The sequence below is a fragment of the Perognathus longimembris genome, chromosome 3, assembly GCF_023159225.1.
Source record: "Perognathus longimembris pacificus isolate PPM17 chromosome 3, ASM2315922v1, whole genome shotgun sequence".
NCBI classification, from domain to species: domain Eukaryota; kingdom Metazoa; phylum Chordata; class Mammalia; order Rodentia; family Heteromyidae; genus Perognathus; species Perognathus longimembris.
This window is the reverse complement of record NC_063163.1, coordinates 120353464-120373005: the sequence shown is the minus strand read 5'-3', so window position 1 is coordinate 120373005 and position 19542 is coordinate 120353464. Positions and strand designations below refer to the sequence as shown.

Genomic DNA, 19542 nt, shown 5'->3' with positions numbered 1-19542 from the left:
CAGAGGAGACACTGTGCACTATTTCTTTTCCATTGTCTTATAATGGTTACAACATCCTGACATTCTGAAATGCAGTCTGAGCACCTTCGGACACACCTGCTTTCTTACACATTAATATGTCCAAAGATTCTGTGAATTTGGTGGGAGAAGCTCTGAAAGTCGAGCAGAGAATGTGCAGAGTCTGTGGGCTCAATGGTCCGGTTGGTGTTACAAGCATTAAGTTTTCTCTCAGCAGACAGTTCTCACTCTAATAGCTTTGGTTTCTGTGTCAGTGGCAGGAACTTACCTATTCCTACACTTTCAATACTGCCTCTTGTATTACATCCAAAAGAATATTCATGGTCTGACTCTCTGTTCCAGGTTCTATTCTGTATGGACATCAGTACCAGCTTGTTAAGGCTCTGCCCTGAAATTGACTAGCAGAGGGCTGAAGCCAAGCTTAAATTATAGGAGGATTTAAGACGTATCCTGTGCTTCTCTACCTCTTCTCCCTGCTCTGTTTTCCTACAAGCCATGTTCCCAACACAACAGCCCATTGCACTAATGCAAAGCAGTGAAGACTTGCGGTGACACTTTAGGATACTGTTAAGGAGCACTGATGCCACTCTGCATAATGGGGGCCTTAGGACAGGTTCTCTGGATTGGGGGGGGGGCGCAGGTTCTGACATTCGTGTTTCTATGGATGATTACATTGTAGGAGACCCAGGTTGTCCCCTATCGCCCCGTCTTTCTGGTGTCTGCAGATCCGCGGAGGGAGGAGTGCTTCCTGCAAACGGCTCTCTGGTGACTGAATTCATTCTGATGGGCCTGACAGACCGGACTGACCTCCAGATGCCCCTCTTCTTCCTGTTTCTAGGCATGTACACGGTCACTGCCTTGGGCAACCTGGGGCTCATCATTCTTGTTACACTCAATCCACACCTCCACACACCCATGTACTTTTTCCTTTTTAACCTGGCCTTTGTAGACATCTGTTACTCTTCTGTGATCACCCCCAAAATGCTGATGAACTTTGTACTAAGCAGAAATGTCATCTCCTATGAAGGCTGCATGACGCAGCTGTACCTCTTTTGTTTCTTTGTCATTTCTGAATGTTATGTGCTGACATCCATGGCGTATGATCGCTATGTGGCCATCTGCAATCCCCTTCGGTACAGCACCGCCATGTCTCCGAAAGTCTGCTCCTCCCTTATGCTTGCTTCCTACCTGATGGCGTTTTGTGATGCCACCATCCACACTGGGTGTGTGCTGAGACTGACCTTCTGCGATGCAAACGCCATCGACCACTTCTTCTGTGATGTCATTCCTTTGCTGCAGCTCTCGTGCACCAGCACACATGTCAATGAGGTAGAGATTTTCATTGTAGGGGGAAAAGACATCATTTTGCCCAGTCTCATCCTCTTTGTCTCTTATGGTTTTATTCTTTGCAATATCTTCAAAATCAGGTCCACGGAGGGCAGGTCCAAAGCCTTCAGCACCTGCAGCGCCCACATGGTTGCTGTGTCTCTGTTCTTTGGGTCATGTACGTTTATGTATCTTAAGCCCTCCTCAGCGGGGACTATGGATGAAGGGAAAATCGCTTCTGTGATCTATACCATCGTGGTACCCATGCTGAACCCCTTAATCTATAGCTTGAGAAACAAAGATGTTAAAGTGGCTCTGATAAAAACCATAAGCAGAAGGAAGTTTTGAAATAAGTTGAATCTGTCTGTTCTTCCGGTACAGTGCAAAGAAAGTGTCGGTGTTCTTCAGTACATTTCTAATGTTGGTTTTCTCATTTTTTCTTACTAAGGGAGGGCAAGGTAGGCTTAGTTTTTTTTCAATTTCTCAATTTTGTTGTAGTTGCACAATTTATTCTTTTGCTATTTCTCTTTATGTGAAAACTATTGAGAAAGTAATTTATTTACTCCTCTTATTTCAAGTATGGCCTTAATCCTAAAATATTAATGAATGATTCTACAGATGCTTGAATAAAGTAATATAAGCTTGACTGTGGCATTGTGTGGGACAGTTTTGATTTGGCACTTTCAATGTGAACTATTAGATCACATGCCTCTGCTTTCATCTTCCCATATCCACTGTGTAGGAATCTGTCACTTCCTAATGCCAGTGTTTCACATACATGTGTCCCTAGGCAGACTCTTAACTACAGCCCACATTGCCACAGCAAACTACACACTGAACATTCTTCTATTACACATGTTCTAGTTACATTGCAAACAGAAACTACCACATGGATAGTAATACTGATTGTGTGAAAGCTGTCAGGTGTCTTCATTCTAAATCCACCCCCTCTGTCTAGGGTACCATTGATTTATTTTCTTAGTTTTATTCCCGGGAGCATGAATAATGAGTTAAACTTTCTATTTTGACGTTTGTGCTTTGTCATTAGAAGACACAGGCGATTCATCGATGGTCCTGTTGAATAAGTGGAAGGCTGTTGGAACAATGTAATTGGGAGAGGAGGGGCTCAGACATGGAATTGTATGACTGCTTTTTAAAAAAAGTTTTATTTCCTCTTTAATGTTTATTACAGATATAGCAAAATGTTCTTACTAAAAGTCAAGTATTGCATACCTACCTATCACAAAATGACCAAAAATTCTTTTTTAAAAATGTTATTGTTGGGCTGGGAATATGGCCCAGTGGTAGAATGCTTGTCTTGCTTCTGTGAAGCCCTGGGTTTGATTCTTCAGCACCACATGCATAGAAAAAGCCAGAAGTGGCGCTGTGGTTGAGTGGTAGAGTGTGGGAGAATAACTTCTGTGACTGGTGGGACACTTAGCCTCCTCACAGACGTTCTGATGCCTTATTTGCAAACTAATAGGCCTATGGGGAAAATTTCCATTAAAAGAGTCTCCTGTGTTTGTTGGCCAAAGGAAGCCACTTTGTCATGAGACTCTTCCCCCACTCTATAGTGCCTTCCTGGAGAGACTTGCTTGCCCAGCTGCTCCAGGAAAATCTTTTCACAGTAAATAGCGAAGTCTTCTCAAAGTAAATAGGGAAGTCTTTTTACAGTAACTAGAGAAGTGATAGTCAAAGATAATTAGTCTTGAGGAAATAGTAGCTAGGTGATAGTTAGAGTTCTGCCTTGACTGGCTTATTCCTTTGTTGTAGTGCCGGCCCCTTTGTAGTAGAGAAATCCTTTGTTGTGGTGACATCCACCTCTTTTGTATTGATATGGCTATTCTTTCTGTATTAATTTTACTCTTGAAATTGTGAATGGATCTCTAATCCTATATAAACCCTGGCCCTCCTGAAATAAAGTGTGCCTTGGTCCACTCGCCCCTGTATCTCTCGTGTCCTGACTACGGTTGCAGTTACCCAGCTCCAACTGTAGAGGGCTAGCCTTGAGCAAAAAGAAGCCAGGGACAGTGCCCAGGTCCTGAGTTCAAGACCCAGGACCAGCAAAAAAAAAAAAAAAGGTGATGTACAGAGGGGTATGATTTTACATTTTCGTTATTTTTCTTTCTGTTGTTTTTTGTTATTGTTGTTGTTAGTGTTTTCCAACTTTGCCACTGGTTTTGTTTTCTGTACCTTTTGCTGAAGAGCCAGACTTTGAAGTCAGGCCCCACTTTACCATGTGAATCCCACTTTACCACGCGAACCTGAGATAAGCAGGCCCTGTGAGCAAACCAAACCCAGGACAAGCTTGTTAGGGCCCAGCCGGTCAAGAACTCTAACAGCTGGGAATGCATAACTCTAACTGCCCCCAGAATGTCTTGAGCCCTCTTCCTTGAGCCCTGAGCCAATCAGATTTGTACCCGTGTCCTAATCTTGCTTGCTTGAACACCTGATTGCTGGAACTTTGTTTTTTGCCTTTATAAGCCCTGTGCATTCGCAGCTCAGGGCTTCCTCCTAACCTCCGCGGTGTCGGTGGGTAGGACGAGGCCCGAGTTGCAGCTTGCCTGAATAAAGTCTTGCCTTGCTTTTGCATTTCGGAATGTCTGAGTCTTGGTGGCCTTCTTGGTGGTCGTTTCACGACTTGGCATAACAGGGAGGGAGGGAAAAACTAGGAGAAAATGAGGGAAGAATTGACACTGAGTGATCTTTTTAAAAATAATTTAAAATCTTTTAGTTGAGATACCAGGAACTTCCAAGAGGATGGTGCTACAGATCACGACCTGTGGGACATGCCAGGGCATGTTACATCAGGAAGAGGCAACTAGCTGGCCCCGCCTGTTTCCCAGCCCCAGGGTCACGTGTGGCTATTATGCCGCAACCCAGAAAGGCGCTTCTAGCTGGGCCCGCCTTCAAGCCTTGGGACCACGTGTGGCTAAGATGGCGCCTGATGGTGAACCCGGAGGTGGTCCTGTGGGCTGTGATGTAAATTTAGGCCGCCTCTTAGGATTGGTCCCTCGGCCCTCCACCCTTGACGGACACCTCAGGCCTCTCCTCACAGTCCCTAGATAGGTGCACGTACACCCCTCCCCTTCATGCCGATCTCTGACCTTATTGGCTCCTGTGCCTTATTTAATGGTGGGATCGACCTCAATAAATGAGACTTTGTACTGGACTTAGGTCCCAGACGCGTCTGATTGTCCTCTGGTGAGGGAGGGCTGGGTGCAGGCGGTCCATCGATCCTTTCCTTTCTTGGCTCGTCCGGTCGGGGCATGCTTCCCCATTACTCCCACAGGTCAGGAGAGCATGGGGGGCTGAAACCCCCGACATCTGGCTCCCAATGTGGGGCAACAAGGAAGACAAAGTGAAACTATCGGCAGGCCAAGCCAAGCGGGATCCGAGGTTAGGGTATCCCTGAAAAGATGGGGCAATCTCAAACTCAGAATGACCGCTTAAAGCACTGAGATTCATGCTTATAAGCATAGGTTTAGAGATCTCAAACCCCCAAGCCTAAAAGGTCTGGGAGACTTTGACGCTTGCCGTGCCCAGGCCGGCGGCTGCCAACCTTTTCAACTGGGCTACTTGGGATGGCGCAGAACAAGTGGTGAGAAAAAGGGAAATTAACTCAGGAGAAGATCCCCCTCTTGGGGTCTACCCGACCCTATCCCCCCTCAAGGCCTGTTTCTCTCCAGGCCCCCCATGTGGTAAAGGGACACCTGGGGACCACGAAGGCCCTTTTAAGACTCTCACTCCTCCCGCTTCTGAGGTGACCTTAAAGAGCGACTCAGCCTGGGAAGCATTTGCTGAGGAATGTCTTGGATGGAGGGGAGACAGCCCCCTCACTGCCCAGGAGGAGAAGGGCTTATTTGCTTAACATCTGCTTTGAAAGACACAAAGAAAGGTTTTATGTTCTTGTTTTTGATGTATGCTAAGTTTGGAGGTTCAGTTGAATTCTGCTTGTTGTTGGCTAAATCCTAAGTTTTCTCTAGCATTGACCTTGAGGTGAACAATAGAATGGGTTTTAGCAAGCACCTGCCACCCACACCCCAGGTAATGGGCGTGCTGAATTCCTGGAGGCTGGGCAGGGATGTGGAGACTCCAGCTCCCGGTAACCCTGCCCCCCACCCTAAAGTCTGCAACTGTGGCCTGGCAATTCAATGTACCTTGCAATTCAAATGTGCCTTGCAATTCAAATGCTGAAAGGAGAAGGTGTCTTTGCTCTGAGCCTGCTGAAGCTCTGACCAGCTCTGCTGCCATTGTGTCTGTGTTCTGTTCGTGTTTTGCCTTCCATCTCCTGGACCTTCTCTGGTCATAGCATCCCACTTCAGCCCCCCCATTGGAGCTGAACTGGCTTCTCAAAATGTGGCTTCTTCATTTCCTCACAGGATAATCTGTGAAAATTTTTGTTTGCTGAAAAAGTTTTTTGTTTCCTAACTGACCACGTGGATCTAAAATATGGGCAAAATAATATCATTTTGCCACTGGAATTCCATAAAACGTACATGACCAATTAAAAAAAAATTTCTAAGCGTGCCCCAAAGCTTGTGCACAAATGTCTGTCTGTCTGTCTGTTGGTAAAACATGTAAAAACTGACATCATGGTTTCAACATTACTTGATTTTGACTACTATTTTAACTTGCTTTTAAGTCTTGTGTTCAACCGATCTTTGCAGCCTGTGGGTTGAGTCACAGTGAACAGCCTGGAAACAATCCTGACTCTTACCACCAGACTCCAAACCAAAAGAAAAAAACCCAGGTGGTAAACCCAAACTGATCATGTTTGGGTACAAGCAAATATGTCTAAAAAGAACTCCAAAAAGTTCAAATATACAGCATGTGGTATAAGTATAATGATGTAAAATCAGTGTGTTATTCTTTGTCTATCTATGCTAAAAGTCAAGTGTACATCTGATCCTGACAATTCTTTGGTATGGACTAAGATTTTACTTCTCCATTTTTCTCTCCTGTGCTCTCATAAACTCTTTAAGATCAAGGGACCAGAGTCATTTTGAAATGAGTGCACAAATGTGGCTAGTAACCTCGATTTTCCTGACCCAGGATTGATATTTTGCTTTATAGGATGCAGGTTGACATGTGTGCTAGCTGCATGGACTGTGGCAGACCGTGGCTACAGGAAGCTGCCTCCACAGTCTGCTTCCAAACTGCCTGGTATCACTACTAGTGATTCCTTACTCTCTCTCTCTCACTCTTTCTCTCTCTCTCTCTCTCTCTCTTTCTCTCTCTCTCTTAGAGTTGGGCTTATAGCAGGCCTATCATGACAAAGTTACAACTGAGACTTACTCCAAGGTTAAAAGCATCAGAGTTGTATTTGGTGGCCACAGGGTTGCATTGGGGTAGCACTGGTGTCTTCTCCCTCCATGTCTCAGAAACTGTCATGGCTGGTACAGAGAGCAGACTTGGTTGGCCTTTGGTCTGTGTGGATTTTGAGACTAGGAAGATGGTCAAAGGCCCAAGCCTTCTAAAATATTTTGGAAGTTGTCACTCTGCTTAAATCAGTAGGGCACCAGCCTACAAAAGCCAGAGTACTCAGAGTAAGCAACCAGGGAATACTAGGAGATTTCAAATATCTTTAACCAGTCTGTGTAGAAATATGCTGGCAACCCAGCAGGAGGTGTGACAATCTATCCAGGGGACTCTGAGAGATGCCACTACAGCCTTGCCCAGATCCAACCCATCTCTCCTGCCTGCCTCCATCACACATAACTAAGGAGGCCTGCTGATTCGGGATGGAAGACACAGCCACTTCTGATCCGCTGAAGCTGAGACTTTTACATTTTCCTGACCCTTTGCTCTCTTGATTGTTATTCATTTGTGCTCTCTAACACCTGCCCATGAGGGTAAATGATATGGTGTGATTTGATTTGATGGCAACTATACTTTGGTGGAGCTACAAAACTGTTAGGTGAGATTAACTGGTTAAGGCCTTGGATTCACCTGCCTACAAAAGATCTGCTTCTGCTCTTTGACTTCTTAAGAGATAAAGCCCCCACTGATATTATTACAGTAACTCCATCATATCAAGTAATATTTCAAAAAATTCAGATGGCCTTAAATACGGCACAATTGGCGTGCTATAGGCCCCAATGCCCCCTTTGTCTTTGGATCCTTCCCGGCTCAGAGCTTTCCTCGGCCACCATTACTCAGTCGGGCGAGCCTCTCCAATGGGTGCATGCATCAGTAGGAGGGGCTCCCAGGGCCTACTCCCAGCTAGACCAGCTAGCTGACCTGGTAATTAAGGGCAGGGATACTTCCCTGAGACATTATGGGTGGGATCTTGATGTGCTAGTTATTCCCTACCAGCTGTCAGATTTTGAGTGGGTCAAAGAAACCATAATCGGGTGTCCATGCCTTGGAGGGTTTCATGGGGAAGTTGGACTGCCATTATGGCACTTCAAGATGGGTAACTTCATTTCTGAGGTTACAGTGGACTCCCCCCATACTTTTCTCTACCAAACCCCTTATTAAAGCTGTAAATGTTTTCACTGATGGGGGAAAAGAAGGCTCTGCCACGGTGCTATACACTACCTCCTCCCCTGCCAATAGAGAAGAGGGCACCCACTACTTTGAGCCAGTTATAGGGTCTGCACAGTTTCAGGAGCTATACGCAGTTGCCCTGGCACTAACCCATGTTCAAAAACCGATGAACCTGTTTTCTGCTAGTTTGTATGTAGTCAATTTGTTACCAACTCTAGTGTCATCATACATTAAACTAGATAAAAATCCAATTACTCCCTCAATGATTCAAGTCCAGTCTTTACTGAAGGAACGGGCTGAGCCCATCTTTTTACAGCATCTCAGAGGACACCAGGAGTTCCCTGGAATTTTGGCACGAGGAAACCAAATGGCTGATCAACTGGCTACTAGTGGGACTATTATAGCCACTGCACAGCCTCAAAATCTTCAAATGGTTCAAGGACTTCATGAGCTTATGCATTTAAATTGGAGAGGGCTACATCAAAGATTCCCCCTGGTCCCTATAAAGGACTTAAAAAAGATCATAAGGACATGCAAATCATGTATGCCATTTCTTCAGGTCCCACCTCTGCAATCTCCTGGAGTTAACCCCAGAGGGCTTAAACCTAATGTTATCTGGCAAGATGATGTAACCCACTATACTCCCTTTGGTAAATTAAAATATATATTTATGTCCATAGACACCCACTCACATGCTTGTTGGGCAACTGCTCATTCAGATGAAAGGGCCCCGAAATGCTGAAAGCCATTTCCTACAATGTTTTGGCATCCTGGGGCTACCCCTACAGGTAAAGACAGACAACAGGCCTTGCTTTGTAAGCAAACAATTACAAAGATTTTTTCAAATATGGAATATGAAACACACCACTGGAATACCATGCAATCCAAGGGGTCAAGCCATAATCGAGAGGCATAATAAGACCCTAAAGGTCCAATTAATAAAACAAAAAGGGGGAAGCATCCCCAATGACCAGTTAAAGACAGCCATGCTTACATTAAATATTTTAAATTTTTCCAAAGACCAACCTCTGATGGCTTTTCAGAGGCATTGGTCAAATCAGACACCTTATTTAAAGGTGGAATTCCGATGGAAGGACCCCCTTACTGGATCATGATAAGGGTTTGACCCCCTTATTAGTGTGGGAAGGGGCTTTGGATGCATTTTCCCGATTGGGGAGCCAAGCCCAATTTGGGTACCTGCTAGAGACCTAAAGTATTATTCACCAGAATAACTACCTAAGAACACCCCCTCTTGAGGTATGATTCCTTGTCTGTTCTCTCTAGGAATGAAAAGACTGTGGTGGATTTTTCCTGATCCTTCCTGGAAATATGGGAAACCTGCCTGGGTGTATCAGCAATTGTGGGCAACAATGGAGGCAGCCAGCCTCCCTTCCTTCCACATGCCCATCCCTACCCCCTCGTTCAGGAGTATCCACCCCTACCCTTTCTCTACTATATGTTACTTGCTTTGTTGGACTCTACCTCTACATGTATATGGCACAATGTTTCTCTGTGGCGATACAGCCTACAGCTTTTTGTCAAAGAATTGGAATGGAGTTTGCACTACTGTTTTCCTTTTGCAGGACGTTGATGTCATCCCCAATAATCAGTAACAGGTCACCTAGGGCTGTCTTTGCCCTTCTCCTGTTGCTGAGCTTAGGGGTTGCTGTTGGGGGGGAACAGGCATTCGGGGTCTTGGTACCTTGCTTCATGTTTACGATAAACTGTCTACTAATGATATGCTTCAAGCTGCTAGCACCATCCTAGATCTGCAACCTCAACTTGACTCCTTGGCTGCCGTGGTCCTCCAGAATCACCGGGGCCTGGACCTGCTCACCGCCAGAGAAGGGGGACTCTGCCTGCTTTTATCCTGAGCGGCACCGGAACGGACTGAACTCCAATTTTCTCTGGACTGGGCTAAATGGGTGGCTCCCTTACATTCTCCCCCTTGTGGGCCCCATGGTTACCATGATTCTTGTGTTTACATTTGGCCCTAGGGTGGTTAATAGGCTTCTCCAATTTCTTAAGGAACGAGCCAGAGCTGTCCAGTTAATGGTGGTCCGACAGCAATATGCTGCCTTAAGCTGATTGGGAACCCTATGAGGTTGGCCGTGGCCCCTACCAGGGTATACAGGTGTGAGGCAAAAATAACAGGGCCTCCTCTCGAGTATCAATTCCTCCCCCAATTCCTTCTACTGGGCTGGCAGGCCCTGCAGGTAGGATTGCCTGAAGAGCTAGAGTGGCAGTCAATGACGGGTAAGATCGTCAGAGGGGGAAACCTAAGACAGGCACACTCTCCAGTAGGGCAGCCACCTACTAATAAAACAAAAAGGGGGAGATGTGGGACATGCCAGGCCACGTTACATCAGAAAGAGGCAACTAGCTGGCCCCACCTGTTTTCAAGCCACCGGGTCATGTGTGGCTATTATGCCGCAACCCAGAAAGGCGCTTCTAGCTGGCCCCACTTCCCAGCCTTGGGACCACATGAGGCTAAGATGGCGCCTGATGGTGAACCTGGAGGCGGTCCTGTGGGCTGTGATGTAAAATTAGGCTGCCTCTTAGGTTTGGTCCCTTGAAGGACTTGAACTCTGGCCTGGGTGTTATCTCTTAGCCTCTTTGTGCTCAAGTCTACTGCTGCATATCTTGGTTTTACCCCTGATATCACTATAACTGAATTTAGTGCCCTGGATATTATATATACAAGTATTGTAACCAGGGCAAGGAAAGGAAATACCAAAATAGAGAGACAAAAGATAAAAAGAGAAACCTATGCAACAGCAGTACTTAAAAAACGATATGGTGTAAACCATATAGTGATACAGTTTTAAACCAACTGTACAACTCATGGGGGTGGAGGGAAATGGGGAGAAGGATGCAGGGGGAAAAAGAGGGAAGTGGTAACAAGTTGAATAAGAAATGTACTCACTGCCTTACATATGAAACTGTAACCCCTCTGTATATTCTGTTAATGATAAATAAAGAGGAAATCCAGTGCTAACTATATTAGCTTCTGAGCACGGGCTCTTCTTCCTCAAACACAACCTCCACTAAGGATGTGTTTTGTACTGTAGAAGCACCCCAATCCTCCATAACCTGAATTGCAATCTTTTCCCTAGTCAGTCAACGACACAGAGTACTGCTATTTTTCAGTGTAGAGTTTAAGGCATGACTTCTCTAGAGGACTTACTTCATATGGAACCAACCCAGATGCCCCTCAATAGATGAGTGGATCAGGAAAATGTGGTACATATACACAATGGAATTTTATGCCTCTATCAGAAAGAATGGCATTACCCCATTCACAAGGAAATGGAAGGACTTGGAAAAATTATACTAAGTGAGGTGAGCCAGACCCAAAGAAACATGGACTCTATGGTCTCCCTCATATGGAATAATTAGCACAGGATTAGGCTAGTCACAACAGAGGATCACAAGAGCCCAATAGCTATGCCCTTATGATTACATAAGATGTTGCTAAGTGAAATGAACTCTATGGATATAAGTGTCATATCACTGTTGTAATTGCTTTCAAGATGCCATGTGAAACCATAGCATTTTTTGTGGTTCCCCTTGTATCCCCTTCCTGTGGTTGTGCCTGTGCTATCACTGAATCTCATCTGAGTGCCCTAGGTACTGTATATACTTGTATTAGAACTAGGGAAGGGAAAGGGAATGTCACAATCGAGAGACAAAGGATAAAAAGACAAATGACTCCAAAAGCAATACTTAAAAAATCATTTTGTGTAAGCCAACTGAACAACTCATGGGGATAGATGGAACGGGGAAGGGGGGAAATGAAGGAGAAGGTAATAAATTATGTAAGAAAGGTACCCACTGCCTTACGCATGAAACTGTAACCCCTCTGTACGTCGTTTTGACAATAAGAAATATTTAAACAAAAAAAAAAAACAAAAAAACTCATACTAGAAAACTAGAACCTAAAAAAAAAAATAAGAATAAAAGAATGCTTTGCCAAATCTAATTTACATCAATTAGCTTGGGTGATATACAAAAGAGACTGACTCAGGGTAATTGAGGCAAAAAAATTATTGAATATGTAATACAAATATTCAGAGCATTATATTCACAGTTAAAATGATGAGGCATTTTGTAAAAGAAGAATGAAGAAAAATTGGGTTCAGAAGTCTCAATGGGGGAACGTGGCGATCGGCAGACAGGCTGCCAGGAGCGCAGAATTCATATAGTGGGAGACCCCACGGACAGAAGGCAGGGTGCGGACCAAGACACACACCGGCAGCGACGAGAAGTTCGGGTCCACACCAGGTTGGAACAAGGGAACCCAGCGCGGCAGAAAGAGGGAACAGGGGAAGCCACCACGACACTTCGCCAACCCCTGAAGGGCTAACGGCTGCGCGGGACACACACACAAAGCAGCAAAAGTGAGTCCCCCTTAATCCCTTCCCCCAATGGGAGACCCAAGCCCGAAAAGAAGCTAGATCTCCCTCCCTCCCCCTCCCCACTCCCGTGGGAACAAAGAACCCCCAAATCAGGCGGGAAGCTCCCATCAGGCACTGGGAAGCCAGTTTATCAGGGGAAGGGCAGAACAGCCCCAAGCCCCCAAAGGTTCCTGAACTGGCAGAACCGGCCCCGTCCCCTTCCCAACAGGGGCCGGGGACGGCCGGCAGGGCAAGCCCCACCCGAGGTGCCTGGACCTTGTGGACTCTTACAACTAAAATCACAGGCACTGGTGGGCAATACCAGCCCAGCAGGGTCACCTGAGCCTGATCATGTCCCCCCTCCTCGCAGCGGAGGCGAGGTCTGAGGGTGCCAAGCCACACCCGGACAGTCGATCCCACTGGGCCCCACAAGTACTGCCTCCCCCAACGGGCTCGCAGGAGGGCGCAAGCATACCCAACATCCCAGGGCTCGCTCTGGGAGGCATATCCCGCTAAAGTGCCTGTTGTAGGGGACTCACAGTGCACAGGAGGGCGGGGCCCCCGCAAAAGCGCCCGCTCTGGTAGGCGTGCCCTGCACTGGTGGGCGGGGCCACAGCGACAGCACCTGCTGCCGTAGACATGCCTACACAGAAGGGAGGGAAGACCTACACAGACCTCCAGATGCACAAATCACAAAGAAACATAACTCAGTTCATCAAAGGACAAGCCAACTCGCCAGCTCCAAAAAGCAGCACGACTGAAGAGGAGATGGAGACTAAAAAAGCAAATGAGGCCATGTTAACAGGAATGATCGAAAGCGTCAGAAATGAAATCAGAAAACAATTCCAGGAGTTTAGAGCGGAAATCTGGAAGGACACCCAGGAAGCCAAGAAAGAAATGGAAGCAAAAATGGATACAATGCAAGCCTCGTTTAAAGAAATGGAAGCAAAAATGGATACAATGCAAGCCGCCTTTAAAGAAAATCTCCACATCCTGAGAATTGAAATGCATGAAAAAATAGATTTAAAATACAACTCTTTAAAGGAAGAAATTTCCACGATCAGAGCTGATATGACAACCATGAATAGCTCTCTGACATCCATAAACTCCGCAATTGAAACCATAACACAAAGAGTGGACCATATAGAATCCAGAATCTCTCGCCTGAACGATGAAGCAGCTGACAACAACCAGAAAATGACCACACTCCAAGAAAAGGTGAAGCTTCAGGGAAGATTAATCCAGGAACTAATGGACAAAGATAAGAGATATAATCTGCGCATAATTGGAATAGAAGAAGGAGCCGAATATCAGAACAGAGGGCTTAATCATGTTCTCAATAAAGTTATTGCAGAAAACTTCCCCAATCTCACAGGGGACCCCATCCAGGTAACTAAAGCCTATAGGACACCTGGCAGGCCAGACCCCAGGAAAACCACCCCAAGGCACATAATATTCAAGACTACAGACCTCAAGATTAAAGAGCAAATTCTGAATTCAGCCAAAGAGAAGAAGGAAACTTTTTTCAATGGGAAGAGGATTCGAATAACATCCGACTTATCCACACAAACTTACCAAGCTCGAAGTGAGTGGAAGAACATCATCCAAGTACTTCAGAATAACAATTTACAACCTCGGATCAAATATCCAGCGAAATTGGAGTTCACATTCGAAGGGAGAACCAGATCTTTCCACACCAAAGAGGAGCTAAAGGAGTATGTGAATAAAAAACCAGCCCTACAGCGAATATTAAGAGGGGAAGCCCACCCAACAGAGATTGTAAAAGACACACAGACAGAATCAGAAAGAAACTTCAATAGCCAAAGTCCAGCAGAAAGACCAGCTCACTAAAGACAAGAAGAAAAAAAAAAAAAAAACAGGAAAAAACAGCCCAACAAGAAAATGGAAGGAGAAAAAAACACCCTTATCCTTGATCTCTTTAAATATAAATGGCTTAAACTCCCCGATTAAGAGGAGCAGACTGGCAGAATGGATCCGCAAACAAAAAGTTGACATCTGCTGTCTACAAGAGACCCACCTTACAGCAAGGGACAAAAACAGGCTTCGAATGAAAGGATGGAGCAAGATCTACCAAGCAAATGCACCCACCAAAACGGCAGGTGTAGCCATTCTGATCTCAGACAAGCTGGACTTCTCTTTAAAGTCCACTCAAAAAGACAAAGAAGGACACTACATATTAATACAAGGAAAAATCCAGAATCAAGACATCACGGTGATAAATATATACTCACCGAACAAAAGAGGCCCAACATATGTTAAGCAAATTCTCACAGAATTACAGAGCAAGATAGACGCAAACACAATCATAGTGGGTGACTTTAATACTCCTCTCTCTCCAAGAGACAGATCCAACACCCAGAGGATTAGTAAGGGAGCTGAGGACCTAAGTAACACCATTTCCCAAATGGATCTAACAGACCTATATAGAACCTTTCACCCTACAGAGACCCAATACAACCTTCTTTTCAGCAGCCCATGGATCATATTCCAAAATAGACCACGTCATAGCCCACACAAAGAACCTCAGCAAATACAAAAGTATTGACATCATCCCATGTATTATATCTTATCACAGTGGATTAAAGGTAACCCTCAACAACAAAGGATACCACAGAGCCTATACACACTCTTGGAGGCTAAACCCCACGCTGCTATCCAACACTTGGGCCACAGATCAAATTAAAGATGAAATCAACGAATTCATAAGCCACAATGACAAAGAAAACACATCACAAAGAAACCTATGGGACACAGCTAAGGCAGTACTGAGGGGCAAGATCATTGCACTCAGCACCCACATTAAAAGAATGGAAGCAGAGCAGGTTAATACCCTCACAATAAAACTAAAACAACTGGAGAAACAAGAAATGACAGAATCTAAAACGACTAGGAGGGGAGAGATCACAAAGATTAAAGAAGAGATAAATCTGATTGAAAATAGAAAGACCATTCAACAAATAAATAAGACTAAAAGCTGGTTCTTTGAGAAAATAAACAAAATTGACAGACCCCTTGCAAGACTCACAAAAAAAAAGAAGAGAAGAGACTCATATTCGTAAAATCAAGGACTCCACAGGAAAAATTACAACAAGTACACACGATATTCAAACAATCATAAGGAGCTATTTCCAAAACCTCTACTCAGCAAAAAACAATAATTTTACAGAAATGGATCAATTCTTAGAGAAGTACAAACTGCCCAAACTGAACCAAGAAGAAATAAATCAACTAAATAAACCAATAACTTACGGTGAGATACAGGAGGTAATCAAGAACCTCCCTACTAAGAAAAGCCCAGGCCCAGATGGATTCACCAAGGAATTCTACAAAACCTTTAGTGAGGAGCTAATACCAATACTCCTCAAACTCTTCCGCGAAATAGAAACAGAGGGAGAAATCCCAAACTCATTCTACGAAGCTAATATCATACTCATTCCCAAACCAGGCAAAGATCCAACAAAAAAAGAGAACTACAGACCAATATCACTAATGAACACAGATGCAAAGCTCCTCAATAAAATATTAGCTAACAGGATCCAGAAACTGATCAAGAATATCATACATCATGACCAAGTAGGCTTCATCCCTCAGTCACAAGGATGGTTCAACATCCGTAAATCAATCAACGTAATTCACCACATAAACAGAACTAAAATCAAGAATCACATTGTTATCTCAGTTGATGCCCAAAAAGCCTTTGACAAAATACAACATCCATACCTATTAAAAGCTTTGGAGAGAAGAGGAATAGATGGAACATTCCTCAAAACAATAAAAGCCATATACAACAGACCAACTGCTAATATCATATTAAATGGAGAGAAACTTAAATCATTCCCCCTAAACTCAGGAACAAGACAAGGATGCCCACTCTCCCCACTTCTGTTCAACATAGTGCTGGAATCCCTAGCCATAGCAATAAGGCAAGAGGAGGACATCAAAGGGATCCACGTCGGCAAGGAAGAAATCAAGTTATCCCTATTCACAGACGACATGATCTTATATCTGAAGGACCCAAAAAACTCAGTACCCAAACTCCTACACCTAATAAACCAATTTGGCAAAGTAGCAGGATACAAAATCAATCCACAAAAGTCAGCAGCTTTTCTGTACACCAGCAATAGACAAACAGAAAAGGAAATTATGGAAACAATTCCATTTACAGTAGACAAAAAAAGAATAAAGTACCTAGGGATCAACTTAACCAAGGACGTGACGGACCTATTCAATGAAAACTACAAAAATCTAATAAGGGAAATCAAAGAAGACACAAGGAGATGGAAAGACGTCCCATGCTCATGGGTAGGCAGAATCAATATAGTGAAAATGGCCATATTGCCCAAATTGTTATACAAATTCAATGCAATACCTATCAAAATCCCAGCCACATTCTTCACTGAAATAGAGAAACCAATCCATAAATTCATATGGAACAGCAAAAAACCTAGAATAGCCAAAGCAATTCTAGGCAAAAAAAATAGTGCAGGAGGTATCACCATACCAGACTTCAAGCTCTACTACAAGGCCATCATAACAAAAACAGCATGGTATTGGTATAAAAACAGATCGGAAGACCAGTGGATTAGAATTGAAGACCCAGAAATAAAACCGCACTCTTACAGCCAACTGATATTCGACAAAGGAGCTAAAGACATACAATGGAATAAACATAGCCTCTTCAACTACTGGTGCTGGGAGAACTGGGCAGCCATATGCAGAAAACTCAAAGTAGACCCAAGCCTATCACCATGCACCAAGATCGACTCAAAATGGATCAAGGACCTCAACATCAGACCTGAATCCTTGAAACTACTGAAGGACAGAGTAGGAAAGACACTAGAACTTATAGGCACAGGAAGGAACTTCCTGAATAGAGTCCCAGGGGCACAACAAATAGGGGAAAGACTCAACAAATGGGACTACTACAAATTAAAAAGTTTCTGCACAGCTAAGGTCATAGCCACCAAAATAGAAAGACAGCCAACGATATGGGAAAGGATATTTACCAGCACAGCAACAGACAAAGGCCTGATATCTGTCATCTACAGAGAACTCAAAAAACTAAGCCCCTCCAAGCCCAATAAACCTATTAGGAAATGGGCAAAAGAGCTAAAGAGAGACTTCACAAGAGAAGATATAAAAAATGGCAAAGAAACACATGAGGAAATGCTCAACATCCCTGCTAGTAAAGGAAATGCAAATAAAAACAACCCTGAGATACCACCTCACCCCAGTTAGAATGGCCTATACTCTGAACTCAGGAAACAACAAATGCTGGAGGGGCTGTGGGGAAAGAGGAACCCTTCTCCATTGTTGGTGGGAGTGCAAATTAGTACAACCACTTTGGAGAACAGTATGGAGGTTTCTCAAAAAGCTCAATATAGACCTATGCTATGACCCAGCCATACCACTCCTAGGCATCTATCCTAAACAGCAAAACCCAAAATATCAAAAGGACATTTGTACTTCCATGTTTATCGCGGCACAATTCACAATAGCCAAAATTTGGAAACAACCCAGATGCCCCTCCACAGACGAATGGATCCAAAAAATATGGTACTTATACACAATGGAATACTACATAGCGATCAGGAATGGTGAAATATTGTTATTCGCAGGGAAATGGTCAGAACTCGAACAAATAATGTTGAGTGAGACAAGCCTAGAACACAGAAAACAAAGGGGCATGATCTCCCTGATATATGACTGTTAACAAAGGGAGACGGAGAGACAGTAGAGACCAAGTCTGTGAACACTGAATATGTGCTTGATACATTGTATATTGCATATGGGTCTACCTAACTTAGACAAGGGATGGAAAAACAGGTTGTAAGATATCACAAGAAATGTACACACTGCCCTACTATGTAACTGCACCCTCTTTGCACGACACCTTGTAAAAAAAATTATGTTCAACTAATAATAAAAAAAATATAAAAATAAAAAAAGAAGTCTCAATGGGCCTTAGGGCTGTAGGCAGAAACAACTCCCTGCCAACGTCCACCAACTCTATCACTTATTCTACTCTTTCCAAAACTGCAGTGAGGATTACCCAGTGTGCATTAGTGCTTGCTGTATATATCAAGCTCACTGGTAGTTAACTGAGCACATGATTAAGTTTTTTGAAACAGAAACTGAATAGACAAGATCATGTACACTTCAACACACAGCTTCTCAAACTTGTGTATTTCTCCATGCTCTTTCTTCATCAGCTGACTCTTGTGCTGATAACCCGGGATCTCTCTGAAGGCTATGTATCATTAAGGACTGGTTACTTCTGCCTTAGTCCATGAACTAACTCAGGAGGATACTTGTCTATGAATCTGTCTTAAATTCTGACTTGTTCCTAAAAGCACCAGTAGACTCAGCAGTTTAACCTGTTCTTCTCAATTAAAGTCTGAGTCTAATATGCTTTGGAGAGGCATAGTACTTGGAATATAGTAAGTGGACAATGTAATGTCAACACTTACCTTCCCCTCATCTATGTAGTAGTAGGATTTCAATCCAGAGCCTCATGCTGACGAGGCAGGTATTGTATTACTCAGCCCTCCATCAAGGTACCATTTTTTTGGAGGGGGAGAAGAATCATTTATTATTATTATAAGTATCATCATCATCATCATCATCATCATCATCATCACCACTAGCATCACCACCACCACCATTTGGTTTAAACGAAGTAAATCAACATGACTGAAGGGTAATTGGCATGCAGTTGCCTGCATATGCTCTAGGGGTCCAGCTTTAGCACAGTGTACACTGTATGGTCTATTATTTCCAATGCTTTTCATGGCCCTTTAATTCCTCCTTTATGGTTCTCCAGTGCCAGGAAAACACTGATCTGCTTACTGTCGTTGTACATCAGTTGTACTTCCTAGGATTTTATATAGGAGGAGACCAACATTGTTCTTGCTTTGTCTGGAATCTCCTAAATTCACAGGTCAACAGAGACTTGAGTAGCATTTGGGGTAAGTTATTAGGTAGAGCCCATGGCCAGTGTGCCCTGCAGATTGGGCATGTATCCAGTGATGCTGAAATAAGCCATGGCCAGCAATTGCCTCTGCTGACATGGGCCCACCTTTTGCTACTTAAAAACCACACGAGTTTCGTTTCGTTTTCTCAAGGAATCAAAAGGGTAATGTTCGGGAAGCACAGAATTGTCATTAGCTGAATACTGCGACAACATGATTTCTTTGTAGAAATTTCTGTTTTCCATGCCAGAAATCATCTTGCATCTCCAGTCTGGTGAACCCTGAGAATGAAATCTTGCATTCTTTCTACTCATAGA

The 19542-nt window shown here is 44.0% G+C and overlaps 1 protein-coding gene across 1 annotated transcript; it reads left to right on the top strand.

The window, feature by feature from the left end:
* Positions 1 to 678: 678 nt before the first annotated feature.
* Positions 679 to 1692, top strand: LOC125347823 (olfactory receptor 147-like). Its single transcript, XM_048340778.1, has one exon. The coding sequence runs from the start codon at positions 679 to 681 to the stop codon at positions 1690 to 1692; it is 1014 nt and encodes a 337-aa protein (XP_048196735.1).
* The last annotated feature ends 17850 nt before the right edge of the window (positions 1693 to 19542 follow it).

Bases quoted from the DNA above. Each gene is read 5' to 3' on its own strand.
- LOC125347823 (XM_048340778.1), top strand. From the start codon at position 679: ATGGATGATTACATTGTAGGAGACCCAGGTTGTCCCCTATCGCCCCGT.